This window comes from Passer domesticus, chromosome 21 (genome assembly GCF_036417665.1).
Source record: "Passer domesticus isolate bPasDom1 chromosome 21, bPasDom1.hap1, whole genome shotgun sequence".
In the NCBI taxonomy this organism is placed as follows: domain Eukaryota; kingdom Metazoa; phylum Chordata; class Aves; order Passeriformes; family Passeridae; genus Passer; species Passer domesticus.
Genome location: NC_087494.1, coordinates 7713910 through 7728670, shown reverse-complemented (window position 1 = coordinate 7728670; position 14761 = coordinate 7713910). Strand labels below are relative to the sequence as shown.

The 14761-nt window shown below is 46.1% G+C and overlaps 1 protein-coding gene across 1 annotated transcript; it reads left to right on the top strand.

The window, feature by feature from the left end:
• The first annotated feature begins 1585 nt into the window (after nucleotides 1-1585).
• On the top strand, nucleotides 1586-12127 carry LOC135284531 (TOG array regulator of axonemal microtubules protein 2-like). Its single transcript, XM_064396085.1, has 8 exons — nucleotides 1586-1683; nucleotides 2200-2352; nucleotides 3523-3640; nucleotides 4605-4708; nucleotides 6064-6268; nucleotides 7443-7659; nucleotides 8744-11440; nucleotides 11894-12127. The coding sequence occupies exons 1-7, from the start codon at nucleotides 1586-1588 to the stop codon at nucleotides 9229-9231; spliced, it is 1383 nt and encodes a 460-aa protein (XP_064252155.1). The 3' UTR covers nucleotides 9232-11440; nucleotides 11894-12127.
• The last annotated feature ends 2634 nt before the right edge of the window (nucleotides 12128-14761 follow it).

Here is a 14761-nt window from a genome sequence, read left to right as displayed (position 1 = left end):
TGTAATTCAACACTGCAAATTGGTCTCTGGGTGTGTGCCTGTGTTTTCTGTTCCCTGGCTGAGTGCTTCAGCTGCTGGTGTTGTTTTTTGAACAGGAGCACCTGACTCTTCTATCTTTATTATTTGTGCTTTTATGATTTGAAAGCAGCCCTTGCTTCAGTTTTCTAGTCAAAGGGCTTAAAATCAAAGCTATGAACATTTTAGAAGGGTTAAGTAGAACACTTTAATGAAATTTTTTTTTTAGGCCTGTAGTAAGCAAGTCTGAGACCAGAAATTGGTGCCAGAGTAAAAGCCTTTCTGTGCTTGTGCTCTCCTGCTCTTACTGTACTTTGATGTTTCTCTGGACACAGTGGGATGTGTTGTCATTTTCTGGGACTTCTGTTGAAGGCAACTGGTTTTCTTTTCAAGGTGATTCTTATGTTTCCCCTCATTACTTGTCCAGGTGGCCAACCTCCGTTCCAAGGTGTCCTACTCTGCAATTGTCACTCTGGGAGAGCTCTTTGTGACCTTGAAGAAGAACATGGACTCTGAGGTGGATGAGGTTGCTCGGGTCCTTCTGCAGATGGTGTCCAACTCCCCAGAATTTGTTCAGAAAGCAGCCAGTCAGACCCTGGGGATCATGGTGGAGAATGTGACTCCTGCACGAGCAATGACTGCTCTCATGGACATGGGAGTCAAGTAGGTTGTTCTTCTTTTAGTGACATTCTTCACCTTCTAGTGTGTGGGAGGGAGAAGGGATGAGACAGAGAATGGGAATGGTGGGAGGGAAGGGTCCTGTATGCTGCATCTTCTGTGAACTCAGTGACTTCATTCTCCAATCAACATCATTTCTCTCTTCTTGTCACCTGTTTCTGCCCTCCTGCAGCCTATTAGTTCTCAGAATCCCAGAACTTTAGAATATGGGGAGTTGGAAGGGGCCCATCAGGACCATTGAGTCCACTCCTGGCCTTGCACAGAACAGCCCAAGGGTCACACCAAGTGCCTGAGATTGTTGTCCAAATGTTTCTTCAACTCTGTCAGGCTTGGTGCTGTGACCACTGCCCTGGGAGCCTGTTCCAGTGCCCAACCACCCTCAGGGTGAAAAACCTTTTTCCTGATACCCAAATGAAAGGTCCTCTGACTCAGCTTCCTGCTGCTTCCTGGAGTTCTCCCAGGCTGTCAGATTTTCCTAGCTGTGGTGACTGGTGGGGAAGTGAAAGTGCCTGCAAAGGCTGAGGATAGAGCCTTGTGCTTTTGTGGCAAGAGGGACAATTGCAATTGCAGCTGTGAGTGGTGTTTGGTATTTCACAGCACTAACCACAGGGGCCCTGGGAAAGCCATGTCTCCTCATGATGCCATTAGCTTGAGAAAGGAGGAGGGTACTTGCTGGGGCGTGGAGCACACGGGGGACAATCTGCTGGGTGTGGCACAGCCTGCACAGCAGGTGCAGCTCCTGCCAAAAGGAGTCTTGTATGACTGTCCTGGCCATAGAACTCTACTTTCTATTCAAACTCATGTTTCATGTTAGCCTTGGGATGATGAATCACTTTAAAGGCACCTTCACAGCCTGACTGCCATGGGACAGTTGAAGCACATGCTGCCTTAAATGTTGGTGCTGGGCCTGGTAGTTCCCAAGAGACACTCTCTAGAACAGGACAACCTGGCTAAAGTGCCTGTCCCTCCTTTCCTCAGCTTTGGAATAGGGTAAAACATTCAGATGTATCCATTGCCAAGCCTCACAGAAGAAACAGGCTGCATTGCTGGATATTCTGCAACTTCATGGCCCACAACATGTTTTCCCTGCATTTGTTTTTTTCCAAAGGTCTGCAGATTTGGGGATCATGGGTGGAAAGTGCCTCACTCCCGCTGCAGCTCTGTGTACTGGGTGCCCTCTGATGGGTCAGCATGAAGTGTCTTTAATTTCTAAATCATTAATGTGTAATCTATTTCCTTAATCTTTCTCAGAGTAAATACTGTGAAAGGAGCTGGGTATCAGAGAGTGCAGGGAGACTGAATTCCTCCCTCTGCCTTGCAGGCAGTCCTTCTGTACAATGCTAGCTTTGTGTTTACCTGAGTTCAGAACCTTCTAGCGGTGTCTAAAGTTGCAGGGAGAAGCCAGGCCTCCTTCCCCCAGTAAGGACAGGGAGCAGGCTCTGGCCAAGGCCTGTGCTGCTGCTGCTGCTTCTCCCTGTGCCCCAGGGTTTGCTCTCTCCTTCCCAGGAGCCGCCACGCCCAGGTGCGGAAGTGTGGGGCCGAGCTCCTCCTGTCCCTGATGGAGAGAATTGGAGTCACAAAGCTGGCAGGCACAGCCAGGGCTGAGAGGCTGGCACACGTGGCAGGGAAGCTTGCTCAGGACTGTCACAAGGACACAAGGTAATGATCTTCATTTCACCTCCTAAAACAGGAAAAGCCTTTTGTGCCTGGCTATAAAGGTAAAACCCCACAAGAGTGGAAACTAAAGGAAATATGAAGTTCCCTCACTGTGTGAATAAGGCTCATAGAAGCATGGAATATGCTGAGTTGGAAGGGACCCATCAGGGTCATCCAGTCACACTCCTGGCCATATGCAGTGACCCCAGGAGTCACTGCATGTGCTTGAGAGCATTGTCCAAAGGCTTCTGGAGCTCTGTCAGCCTTGGTGCTGTGACCATTGCTCTGGCTTGCCTGGGCAAATGACTGTACTGGGTAACCTGAGGTTGGCCAGCAGAAATGAGCATTGCCAACTTCCTGTGGCTTGAAGGATTCTTTACTGAGATCAAAAGAGCTCAGATGAGCCAGTCCAACAGTTTTCATTGTCTTTAGGTGCACAACACAAAGCCAAAGTGTTGGCTAATATTCATTACTGAAGGATCCCAAACATTTGTTTTTCATTAATTTAATACATTCCTATAAATATTTCAGGGGTCTTTAGCCAACATATTCAGTCTTTCTGAACTTGGTCTGCAGATTTCTAGAATGCTGTTATCTGTGGCTCAGTGACCTCCAAATTTCTTCTTGAAGAAAACTGTGGCTTCCTAGTGGCAAAATCAACCCAAACCACCAAAGTTCCCTTACTCTGATGATGAAATTCCCATTAATAGCTGCCAACAACACCAGAGCAACTAGCTGCCCCTGTGCATACATATAGTATAGAATAATCAATAGGATGCAGGAGGTGTTTTGTCCTGGCTTCCCTGCCAGTTAAAGAAAGGCAAATTATTGTGCAATGGCAGCAAGACACTGCTAATAGGCTCTGACAACAAAGCAGATGTGTTTTGCTTGTTCTCTGGGATCCTTTGATCCCACAGGAGCACACCCACAGTTTCAGAGTGAAATGGTATTTTTCTGTTGCCCACATTCTCCTTTTGCCTCCTGTGTTCACCTGACAGCATGGTGCAGTGTCAAGTGGAGGCAAATCTCCCTCTTTGCTGAGTAGGTAATGCCTTCCTGTGCAAGGATTGCACATGATGAGTTTAAGGTATAAGCCTCTTCTGTTCACACTCTTCCTTTCTTTGTTCACTTTTCTTTTCTTTCCTTTCCTCCCTCCCTCCCTTCCTTCCTTAGGCATTATGGACAGGAGATGGTGAAGATGTTGCTCAATCATCAAAAATTTAAAATGCTTTTGGAGCGATCTCTTTCCACCAGTGACCTGGAAGATATTCTGACAAGAATGAAGAAGAAAGTAAGTGTTTCGCAGGAGAAATGACTCCTTTGTACAAGTATTGCCACTGCTAATATGAGATCAAACATCCCCAATCTGTCTTGATCTCATTCCTCTTCTACTGAATAATTTTTCTCCTGGGAATGAGCTGTTAATCCTCAGCCTGTTCATCTGCAGACCACAAAGAAATTGATGTTATTAGGGAAAAAGTGGGGTTTGGAATATTTTCAATATCATTCACAAAGAAGAAAGGGAAAGAGAGCAAATGGGTTTACATTTAAGTGTAAGCCCCCACCATGCTCTCCCTATTCTGTCCCCAGTAAAGCAATTAAGTGAGAATAGTGCTTCTGAAAAGAACAGAGTCTTTGCAAAAGATACTGGAAATAGTAGTACTAAAAATTTCCAAATTTACAAAAGATGGCCAAATCAATCCTAGTTACTACAATTACAGTCTTTTGGGATAGTGCCCTGCTGTCAAGCCCTGTGGAACTGGAAGAAACTTGGTGAATTCAGCAGCATCCAGTGGAAACTCCTTTGGGTTTTTTTTTTTTTGGAGGAGGGATTTATTTTTTTTTATCGACATTACAGAAGGGAGCATGCCTTTGTTCAGGCAGAGGGAGAGTGAGTGTTGAACCAAATCCTTCCAACACAATGGTCCAACCCCCAAAGAGTCCAGATTTTTCTGTTGCTTCTGTTGTTTACGAACACTCGTTGCCTGCCAGTTTGCATTATTCCCATTTATGCTCAAGACTAATGAATTTGGGATTTTAGACTGCTGCTCAGTCTGGTAGCACCCATAGCCTGCCTTGGGCTATTGAAAACAAAGAGTTGGCATCACTGAATCCCTGGCCTGTTTCCATCTGTAAGTTAGGAAATGTTTCCCTAAGCCTTGGTAGCAGTGATCCTGGTTCTAACTTGTGTTTTAAGCAGGGAATTTCCTATTTTATTCTCTAAAGATTGATGGTGTTTCTCTATGTCTTTGTAGGGGATGGAAAACCAGAAGACTGAATGCCCATCTGTGAAGGAGCTGGTGAAGAAGAGGAACGATGGCTCCAAGAAGCCCCAGGCCACATTGTCTTCTAGCAAACAGTACTGAGCACTTTATTCAGATGTGACAAAGCACATGACAAGCTTCACATGCCTCTTCCTCAGGAAAATCTTTCTGGCAGAGATGGCCAGTGACACAGATTGTTCTCTTTCCCTACAAATGCTCTATGATAAAAAAAGTCTACTTCTGCATTAGGCTGAACACAACTTCTCTGGAGGGGTTTTCACAAAAATTGGGAGACAAGAAGACCCCATTGGTTACAGCTCAGACGATCCAGTGCAGTGGCAAGGGCAGTGGTATGGAGGCTGTGACAGGGCCAAGTTTTTGCTGCCTGACTTGGGACAAGGAAATTCAACCAGGGCTTTTTTTTTCATCTGAGTGGAGTCTTTTCCACAGGGGTGTCTAGAAGCAGGATGCCATTCCACAAAGATGCAGTTCTCATGCATGTGGTTTGGCCTGGCTGAATCATGGTTTTCTTACCCTGAAACAGTATCAAGTTTGAGTAGTAAGTAGCAAAGCAATTCCTGATCAACTTCAGGCAACAGGTGTCTCAATGTGGACTTTTTGTCTTGATATTCCTGTCCTTCATAGGATTTGCTTGATGGAGACAGCATGTTTGGTTTATTTCGTCCTGTGCTGCAATCAGCAATTAAGACAGGAATTTGGTCCTTGCTGTCTCTTCATGGCAGTTGCAGAGCTACTTGTACCTGTTCTCCTCTGATCACAGAGGGGATTTATTTAGCTCTGTCACGCTAAACGGTGGCAGGAAAGTGACCACATGCCTCAGTAGCATAGCTAGCATCTTTCCATGCTCATGGAAGAGACAGGTTGATCCAGGAGAATTGTTCCCAGTGGGGTTGTTAAGCTGTGGATCTAGTCTCTAGGGAAGCAAATGAAATGTGAGCATAGTTCTGGGGTGTCTGGCTTCTGTTTTTATCTCTGTTACTGGTTTTCTGAATCCTTCACATATGGCCCTGTTCATCTGTTCAGATGCATCTGAGCTATTTTTGCAGATTGTCATGCCTGGTTGTAGAGACACTTCTCCAAAGTGATGAGTTTCCATATTATAAGACACACACGTCCCATATGAGGAGGCATTTAAACTTGGAAGTAGTGTGTCTCTTTCTCCACAAAGCAATGTGACCTGTGTGCCTTGGCAGCCATCTGAAGATAGATCAGATGCATCTTATCCTTGCTTTTCCTGAGTGAGCACTGGCAAGAATGTTCCTTGCAGATTGTCTCCCAAAATGATTGTCATTAGGTCCACATTGTTTTTCAGAGCCTCATGACTTTCCAGCTTGAAATCACATCATTAGAAAAGCTACTGAAGATGTTTTGCTCACAATTAACTGAAGGTATTATCACCAACAGGTCCTCATTTGGTTTTATTTTCCAGGGTGAAATCTACCTCTGATGGATGCCTCCTACACCGTGCACAAGCCCAGGTCACGTTACCTCCGGTTGAGGAAGAAACGGAGCTGCTCCAGAAGCTTTACAATCTCCTGGAGGCCAAGGGGTTTCAGACGTGCATGGAAGGAGTGTCACTCCTCCAAGACCTGTGCAAAACTAGCCCCCAGCTCATCTCCACTAACATTGTCCAAGTATGTAGGGTATCTTCATTGCTCCTTTCCTTTAGCTCCTTTCCTAAGCCTGTAGCAGTAAAGTTAATTCAGTGTGTCTTGGCACTCCATCCTGGCTGTTTGGGACATGCTGGTCCCTCTTACCCAGGCAAATTTAATTCAGGTCCAGGCTTCAGGACAAGTTATTTCAGTCCAGCTGTATACGTCTGGCAGCTGCCTATTGATGCTGTTCATCAGATGATGACAGAATTTTCTGCTGGTGTGACTGCTGCTCTCTCCTACTCCCAGCTGGGTTAAGTGAAGGCAATCCAGCCACTGAAAGCATGGCAATTATTCTCTCGACCAAAAATAGGTTTACCTAGGGAAGAGAAGATCAGACTGGGTTGGTTTAAACCCAGGGTTTTTTTTAAGAATACTTCCATATACTCCATCTAGCCTTGCACAGGCACAACTCTGGCTCTCATTTCCATCCTTGTTCCTATTCCTCTTGGTAAAGACAGTTCTCACCCTTCTTGAGGGGTCTTTTTTTCTGTTTGGAAAAGGAGGAAAACAGCTAAGGACTCATATCTGCCATCTCCTCCCAGTAGCTGCTATTCCCCTTTCTCCAAGAAAAGGTGCCTGATGATGTGTCTGTCAAGGGACTGAACCTGCTCTAATGAGGGCTGTACAGCTCATTAAATTCCAGAAGTCTACCTGTTGCTTAGAGAAATGGTCTGCATCCTGGAAGAGTTGATCAGAGCCCTGCACTTCTCCAGATACTGCCGCTGAGACAAACAAAAGAAAACTTAGATCTCCTCCAGCCATAGTTTTGGCAAAATCCTAATTGCCCTCAGTACTTGAGGCAACTGTATAGAAAACCGGGCATTGTAAACATCTGCTTCCATACTTCTAAAGCAAAGGTAGTCTTTAGCATGAATAAATGGAATGGATTTAATGATTTCTAGATGGAGAGAAATGCCATAGGAACTATTCTGTCCCCAACCAAACCTCTTAAAAACAGAAGAAAATCTTTCAACCAGCATGAGGTTGTTCCACCATTCCAGTGAGTCGCCCACAGGAAAAGAGTGAAATTGTGCAAGCAAGTGCTGACCTGACAGAAAGGATCACTCTCATCTTTTACATTGCTGACTGCTACATCCACTCTTCAAACAAGGACATGTGAATTCAGCTTTCATGTTCTTTGTTCTCTTCACAGATTTTTGAATATTTTGTCCTGAGAATATCTGACAGCCACAAGAAAGTGAAGCAGAAGGCACTGGATGTGCTGGCTGAAATCACAGGCGTCCTGAAAGATGCCTTGAACCTGGTGATCATTGGTTTGGTGGAAGGAATAACAAAGAACCTGAACTCCAAGGACTCCAGGGTTCGTGCCGCAGCTGTGAAAGCGCTGGACGAATCCATTGCTCATTTAGGTAAGGCTGAGCCCTGGCATGGACTCTCCTCACCTGTGTCTCTGTCTCTCCGACACAAGAGAGTGCTGAGTGCCTTGGTAGCTGCTGTTGTCTGTGGAAAGCTCCAGCTGGCATCCCCCAGAAGCTGTGCAGGTGCAGTCCTTATGCACCAGTCCCCCAACAGGCTTGAACGTGATCAGCATTTCCCAAAAGTCCCAGGAGCCCTTGGCTCTATTCTGCCTGTCTGAAGAGCAAGTCCCAGACTACAGCTTTGCTACAGTTCAGAGGCAAAGGGGGTTTGGAGTTTGCTTGGGCCCCGTTTGACTTCCCAAATGAATAGCTTTGCTCTTGGCATGAAGGGAGACTGACCCATCAGAGCTCCTGCAGAGCAGCCACCGGGAATGCTCTACATGATAGGCATTAGCTGCCTATTTTCTCCTTTTCTTCTTTGTCTTCTATTTTCAAAGGGGAACTTAGGATTTGCCAAGTTCATTTCTTTATAACAAATAGGTATAAACCCAGCTGTCAATGGTGCCTTGTTCCACATGTTGTTTTGCATGGGGCAAGATGTCTACAGCAGTTAACTACATAGGCAAAGGCTGCTCTAAATTCCTTTGCCACACAGATTTATGTCAGCTCCGAAAATGCCACACTGGGGAAATGTGCCTGAAAATAGGAGTGTTGAAGAGGCAGGTCTTCAAGGGGAGCTGCAACTTTCTCCTCCTCAGCTGCTCTGTGAACTCAGGAACTGCCTGACTCGGTGCCTTTCTGTGTCCCAAGTATGGGGTTCTTCCTTTTTGCTCTGGGATGCAAAACCATTTCACTACTTACATGTGACTGAACTCTTGAGGTCCCTGATAGGAAATGTTTTAACATAGCTCCTGATACAGCAGACAACTTTGCATTTACAAATGTGAAAGGAGAGCTTTTCTTTTGCAATTTAAATCCCTGCCAAGCAGGCTGGAAGGAAAGAAGAAAAGGATTCAAAAACCAGCAGAAATGTACTTTATTTTATAGAATGGGGTTGCCCCTACCCTTTCCCTCTGCACTGTCCTTTCTCCTATGGTCTCAGAAAAGTGAGCAGAAACATGTGTTTCACTTGTAGATAAAGTATCACTGCTGAAAGAGTTCAGCTACCAGTGGAATCACCTGAGTGGCCAAGCTCTGCTGGATGTCACGGAGTGTATCACAGGTATGGCCTCCCCTTGTAAGCCAAGAGGTCTTCCCAGGGAGTATTTACAGGCAATGCCTGTGAACAGACAGCAGAGTAGCTCCTCCAAACCAGGAGGTGCTGAGCTTGTCCCTCCTGCCCAGTGCCCAAGGCAGGTGTATTTGGCAGGTTTCCCTGGCTGCTGCAGAGCTGTGCAGCATCTGAGATGGGGGCAGAGCTCGGCCTCGGGGCTGAGCTCCCACTGGGTCATCTCAGAACCCAGCTCCAGGAAAGGGAGGGACTCAAAATACCCCAGCTGGCCCCTCTCTTGGAAGCTCAGGGACATCTGTCGTCTTTTCGGGAAAATGGTGGCAAATGCTGTTTCAGGGGACCAGTTTGTTTTGTCCTCACAGAACTCTTGTTTTTCTCTTGGAAAGCTTTGAGGCTGAACTGTGCAGAGCCTGGGGTCATAGCTTAGGTCAAAACTCAACAGTTGTATTAGAGGCAGGGATTTAGTGCAAGGCAGCCTTTGGGGGCAGAGGGGCAGAAGCAGAGTGCTGAGGCTCCCTGCCTGTGCTGCCAAAGTGGCGCTGGACTGAGCATTTCAGGGTGTGCAAACAGTGTCTGCCTGTGTCAGCACTGTCCAAAATGTTACAAATGCAGCTGATAATTGATTCCTCAGAGGTGCTTGCTATGTCAGCAATAGCCAAGGAATGGGAAAATTATAATCCCAATATATAGTAGAACAGACTATTGATAGCCTTGCTTTAACTGGGGCTAAAGCCACTGCTAATTAGGCCAACATCTTTGAATGCAAGGTTTAATACACTTTGTGTCTTCATTGGGAATCTCAAAAGGGCATGTTCAGCAATTGGGAATGTCAAAGGCCCTTTAAAGAGCTTTGAAAAAAGTAGATCTCCAGCAACAGGGAATTTAGTTTTACAGATCTTTTGATCTCTTTTTCAAATAAAGGAATGAAACATAAATTAGGACTACTTTAGAAAAAGTAGATGTTCTCTCTGAGATTCAGTAGGAAGAGACAGCTGTTCCTTACCTTCAATAGTCACCAATGTCTTTAATTGCATTTAAACTCAAATGAATTCCCATGTTAAAATGGGTATCATAACCCTTTTCCTGCTTAGCACAATTGGGGTTTGGGTACTTTCAGGAGCTGTTTTAATATTGATGACTGCCAGTGGATTAAAAGCATAGAGAAAATGAAGTCTCTTCCACCACAGAATAATAAATGGCTACTAGATAACATTTTGCCTGATCAGAAAATAAGAATGGTCTCCAGAGCTTTTCAGGATTTGATCTTTCAGCCAAATCTGCCATGCAAGGAGCCTGTTGCTAGTAAATTTTTGTCTGTGACATAGTTTGGTTCAGAAAATGAGCAGAGAGCAGTTTTCAGAGACAATATGAGAAAATACTTGTGTTTTGGATGAATTTCAGTCCCTTGTGTAGCATTTTGCTCTCTCTATGCCCCTACTTCAGTGGACATTATAAGAAAAAATGCCATTAACATTGGGAGGGGAAATGGCATTAAAATGTGGAGATGCTCAAATGCCACAGCAATGGGGTCTGGATAATTCTCTAAGGCACCCTGAGGTTTGAAACAGCTGCTTGTTGGAAGCCCCAGAAGCATTCTGCCAAAGACACCAGCTAGTCACTGATGTTTCCAATCCAACTGTCAAGCAGCAGCCGTCTCTGGTGGGCAGGAGTTTTGAGGTGTGTTCTAATCCTGCCCTTTGCAGTGTGCCACTGAGCAAAGGGAAGAGCCAGATTAAACATGTGGCACTTGACATCAAAGTTATGAAAATGGAATCATCCCTTTTATTAGAAATCCCTCCATTTCTTCTCTATGGTGCATTTCCAAATCTTCAGTGTGGGTTTAGACAACTTCTTAATGGAAATAAAAAGCAATTGGACATTTCATTCATTGCTCATGCAGAAAGTGATTGTGCAATAATTTAGTAAAGGGACAATGTCTGCCACAGGGACAAGGCTGTGGTTGGAGAAATTAGTCCTGAGGGGTTGGTGGTTCTGTTTCCAGGATGATCAGCTGCTTTGCCCGTTTCTGGATCATGGGGCTCTGTGCTATTTTGCTGATCTTAGCCAGAAGGCTTCCAGTTAGCAAATGCAGAGGTAGATCCCTGTTTGCATTAGGCTGGTGGTTGAGAAGCTGTGTCTCTCTCCCGGCAGTGCTTGTGGAGTGGGTTTATGCCAGGAGCCCTGAAGTGGTCCAGCACGACGCCCTGCCCGTGCTCTGGTCCTTCCTGGAGAACAAGGCGCTGCCGGTGCGAAGCGCCAATGTCCGCACTGTGGCCACCAAGCTTGCCTCTGCCCTCTACAAGGTGATGGGCACCAAGCTGAAGAGATGTGCTGCCAGCCAACCTCCACATGTGCGGGAAAACCTCTCCAAAATGTTGGGCTGGTGAAGGCATGATGTTCTCCAGAGAGATGACAATGTGCTGAGTTGGACACCTCCAGATCTGCCTTGTTAGCTGTGCCAAAAGAGACCAAATGCTAAGGAAGGGTGTGCACCTGCCCCCTCTCTCTCCATCGCCCTTCCTAGTCATGGCATGGGGGGCCTGAAGCAACTCCAGACTGAGGACAAGGTGAAGGCTGATCATGACTCAGCCTCACACAGAGGTGAGGGGGAGCTGGGCCAATCTCTGGTGGGAGGAAGGGTCTTGTGGCAGCCCAGAGAGCCTGTGCACATTGCCAGGGAACAGCTGTGCCTGCATGTGCCCCTGCAATGAGCTGTGCTGCTGCCAGTGCCTGTGGAGCTGGAGGGCTGCTCAGCTGTGGGGCAGGGAGAGGAGCAGGAGGGTGCATGTGCAGCTGAGCCATTGCTGGAGAGCACAGGGCTCTGGGCTCCCTGCTGTCCCAGGGCAGCCCAGAGGCCAGGGTGCTCCTGTGGCAGCCCTGTGGAAGTGGGTCAGGGTTTTCCCTTGTCCTGCCTCAAGTGCCTGCCAGCAGGAGCATGTTTCCCTGTGCAGCTCTTTAGAAGTTTGCAGGAAGTCTGTCCCATGAGATATGGAGTTTTATCTGCTTTAGGTTTGCATTGTGGCCCCTGTTAAACTTTGTGTCTCCATTTTGCAGGTCTGACTGGTTACAGTCTTACTGAGAAGGTTCCTCTGGACAATTCCCATGGTGCCTTACCCACAAAGTCCTTGCCTGCTGTACAGAAGAGCTCTCTTTTCTCCAAGTTCAGGAAGAAGCTGCTGCCTGTATGAATATTGTTTGAAGAATAGGATTTATATGTTAGGTTTTGTAGTAGATGTACATATGTTCTGATCCTTAGATGTAGTTTTGAATAAATGTGTTTTGATTGTACCTTTAAATCTTGATTACATATTTTTAATTGTATATATTTTATACTGATGATGAAAAAAAAGTAAATAAATAAATTAAATTTAAATAAACCAGGAGAAGAATGTGAGACCAGGTCCTGCTAGCCTAGAGATGGTGGGAGTGCAGCTCACTCAATGAGCCGGTGTCTCACCACATCCTTTCCTCCTCACTGGGCCTCTCCTCTTCCTCTTTGGCCATGTTTTCTTGGTGTCATTTGTGCTGCTCTTTGCTACTTGGCATTACGACAGGGCCACCTGTTGACTTGTTTGGGGGACAATGGATCCAAAAGATCCTGTATAGTCAAAAGATTTCTACATAGGTGTGTTCTGTGCTCAGAAAAGGCCGGAGAAAAGAAACAAAGAGAAGTGTGCCCAAACCTCAAAGCTTTGCTCCTTTGCAGTCTCACACAGATCTGGCTCACAGGTGTCTTCAATCACAATTTCATAGGTAAGAAGAATTCGTGTCTTTCACTGGGAGAAGATGCACTGATTTGGAAAAACCGTCTGTATGTATATTTACCCAGGACAGCAGCCCAGCTGTGTTGTTTGCACCTTGTTTGCAGAAGGATGAGTGCACTGGGAGGCCAATAACAAGTGACAAGGCTTCCTCAAATCTGTACTGCAGCCTGGGTGCCATTCAGCCCAGAGCTAGGGGACAATTTGTTCATCATGGAACAGTGCTTGCCACTGAAATGAATTCCTGCACAGCTGGAAGAAGCAATTCTGGATGCAGCTCCAGCTGTGGGTGGGCTGCATGATCATTGACAATGCTGCCTTTCCAGAAATTATTCCGCAGTTTCCTTTTATAGGCATTTGAAGCTTTTGAACTTCACATTTCACTTTGCTTTGCCTTAGGGAAAAACACTTCTAGGCCCAGTGCAAAATGTAACCTTTTGCCAGCAAAGTTCTCATGGTTGCCAGCTTCTGATGTTACAGAAGAAACGGCATGGGATTGTGTTAATTAGGTCTTCTGAAAGAAAAATTCTATGTCACCTGGCTGCATGTGTTTGCTTAGCTATGGGTCTAGTCCTGGCCTAGTAAAGCCCAGGCAGGGTGGCATGTTGCAGGGAAAACTAGCCCGTGAGCTGCTGGGGTTGCCATCACCAGCAGAGTGAATGTGGCCTTTGGGGATTTCTCTGGAGACAAAATTAGGGACCTATTCAATGCCACAATATTCTCTTAGATCTTTCTAAAATGTCCTAGAAAAGGCTGTGAAACTTCACATCTCCTTGCACAGCCACTGTTTGAATTGGGGCATTTTTGTCCCTCCTCAAGTCATTGCTCTTGCACACCAGAAACATGAACATCCACCAACAGGAATGATGCACGGTCCTCCTGCTGCTGCTTCAGAGCACTGGGAAGTGCAGACCTGGGTATTACCACCATGAACACTCAATTAGCATTTCATGCTCCTTCAAGCTACCCAGATCTCAGGGCTTTTTGTTTCAAAGCAGCCACTGTACTGTCTCTAGGGAAGAACAGGAAATGGGAAGCAGCAACTGCCAGCCTTGCAAGGGTGTATGGGAAGACCGCAAGTGTCTGCCTCAAAAGATGAATGGGAAGGATGTCATTGCCAAAGCAAAAGCCTCATTAGGATAGCAGGATCAGGTCTTTACTGCATGCTTGCATGAAGATCATTTGGTACCTCCTTTTTGCATCTCATGCAGAAAAGGAGCTCTTAATAATACCATACTAGTTAAAAGCACATAGGGATGTAGCTCTGTAGTGGTTCTCAGTGAAGCAGTCTGTCTGCTTTGTCACTGCCAGCCCTGGTGAACCTGCGAGGGATCCTAGTGTATCCCATGCCTGCTTTGCCTCCAAGCAAAGCTTGCATCTCCTTATTAGTGTGGAGTAAATAGAAGAGTAATAAAATGGACAATTAAACTGGCCACTTTGGAGGATATGCTCATGCTTTCACATGTCAGTTCTGCACCTCATGCTCCCGAGGCTTGTTACTCATTATGGAATATTTTAATAAAAAACCTCAGTTCTCCTGTTGCATCTGAGTAAAATTGCATAAAATCACAGAGAATTCTGCTGGCAGGAACAAGACAAGAGCCTTCCAACACTTGCAACAGTCCTGGATTTCTGCAGCGCATTGTGAAAAGCTGCTGTAGACTGAGTGTTTGGAGTTGGTTTGGGCCTTTTTGAAAGAGATGTGGAACAGAGTGCAGGGCTCTCCTAGCAGAAAACTGTTTGTCCAAGCCCAGGGACATGGTGCTGGCAGAAGCAGAGCAGCCCCGCTCCCAGCCCAAGAGTCTGTGAGCTGAGCCACGCCAGGGAGAAAAGGCACTGAGGGGCTCCAGCCCAGCTGCTTCACCTGCTGTGACTGTTCCATGGAGCTCTGCCACTGGCAGAAAGTTTATGCCAGACAAGCCACCGAGCTTTCATCAGCTGCTAGAACTACTCCATGACAGCTCCTGTTCTTCCTGATAGAGATCCCGGCTCCACCTTGTAACACGTGTCATAGGGGGATCTGTTTGTTAATAAAATGTTGGGGTTTTTTTCCACTTTCATCTATTAGTAATAATTTCCTATTGCAGGAAAGGGATTGTTGCAACAGTTTAGAGGAGACGACTTATTGCACAGTATCCTGTTTTAAGTTGTCTCAAACTCT

What these genes read in the sequence shown, in the direction of transcription:
- LOC135284531 (XM_064396085.1), top strand. Translation starts at nt 1,586, where the DNA reads ATGTTGGTGCTGGGCCTGGTAGTTCCCAAGAGACACTCTCTAGAACAG. An exon ending in TGACAAGAATGAAGAAGAAA is followed by an intron (nt 3,641 to 4,604) that starts GTAAGTGTTTCG and finishes ATGTCTTTGTAG; the next exon opens with GGGATGGAAAACCAGAAGAC. An exon ending in CGAATCCATTGCTCATTTAG is followed by an intron (nt 7,660 to 8,743) that starts GTAAGGCTGAGC and finishes TTTCACTTGTAG; the next exon opens with ATAAAGTATCACTGCTGAAA.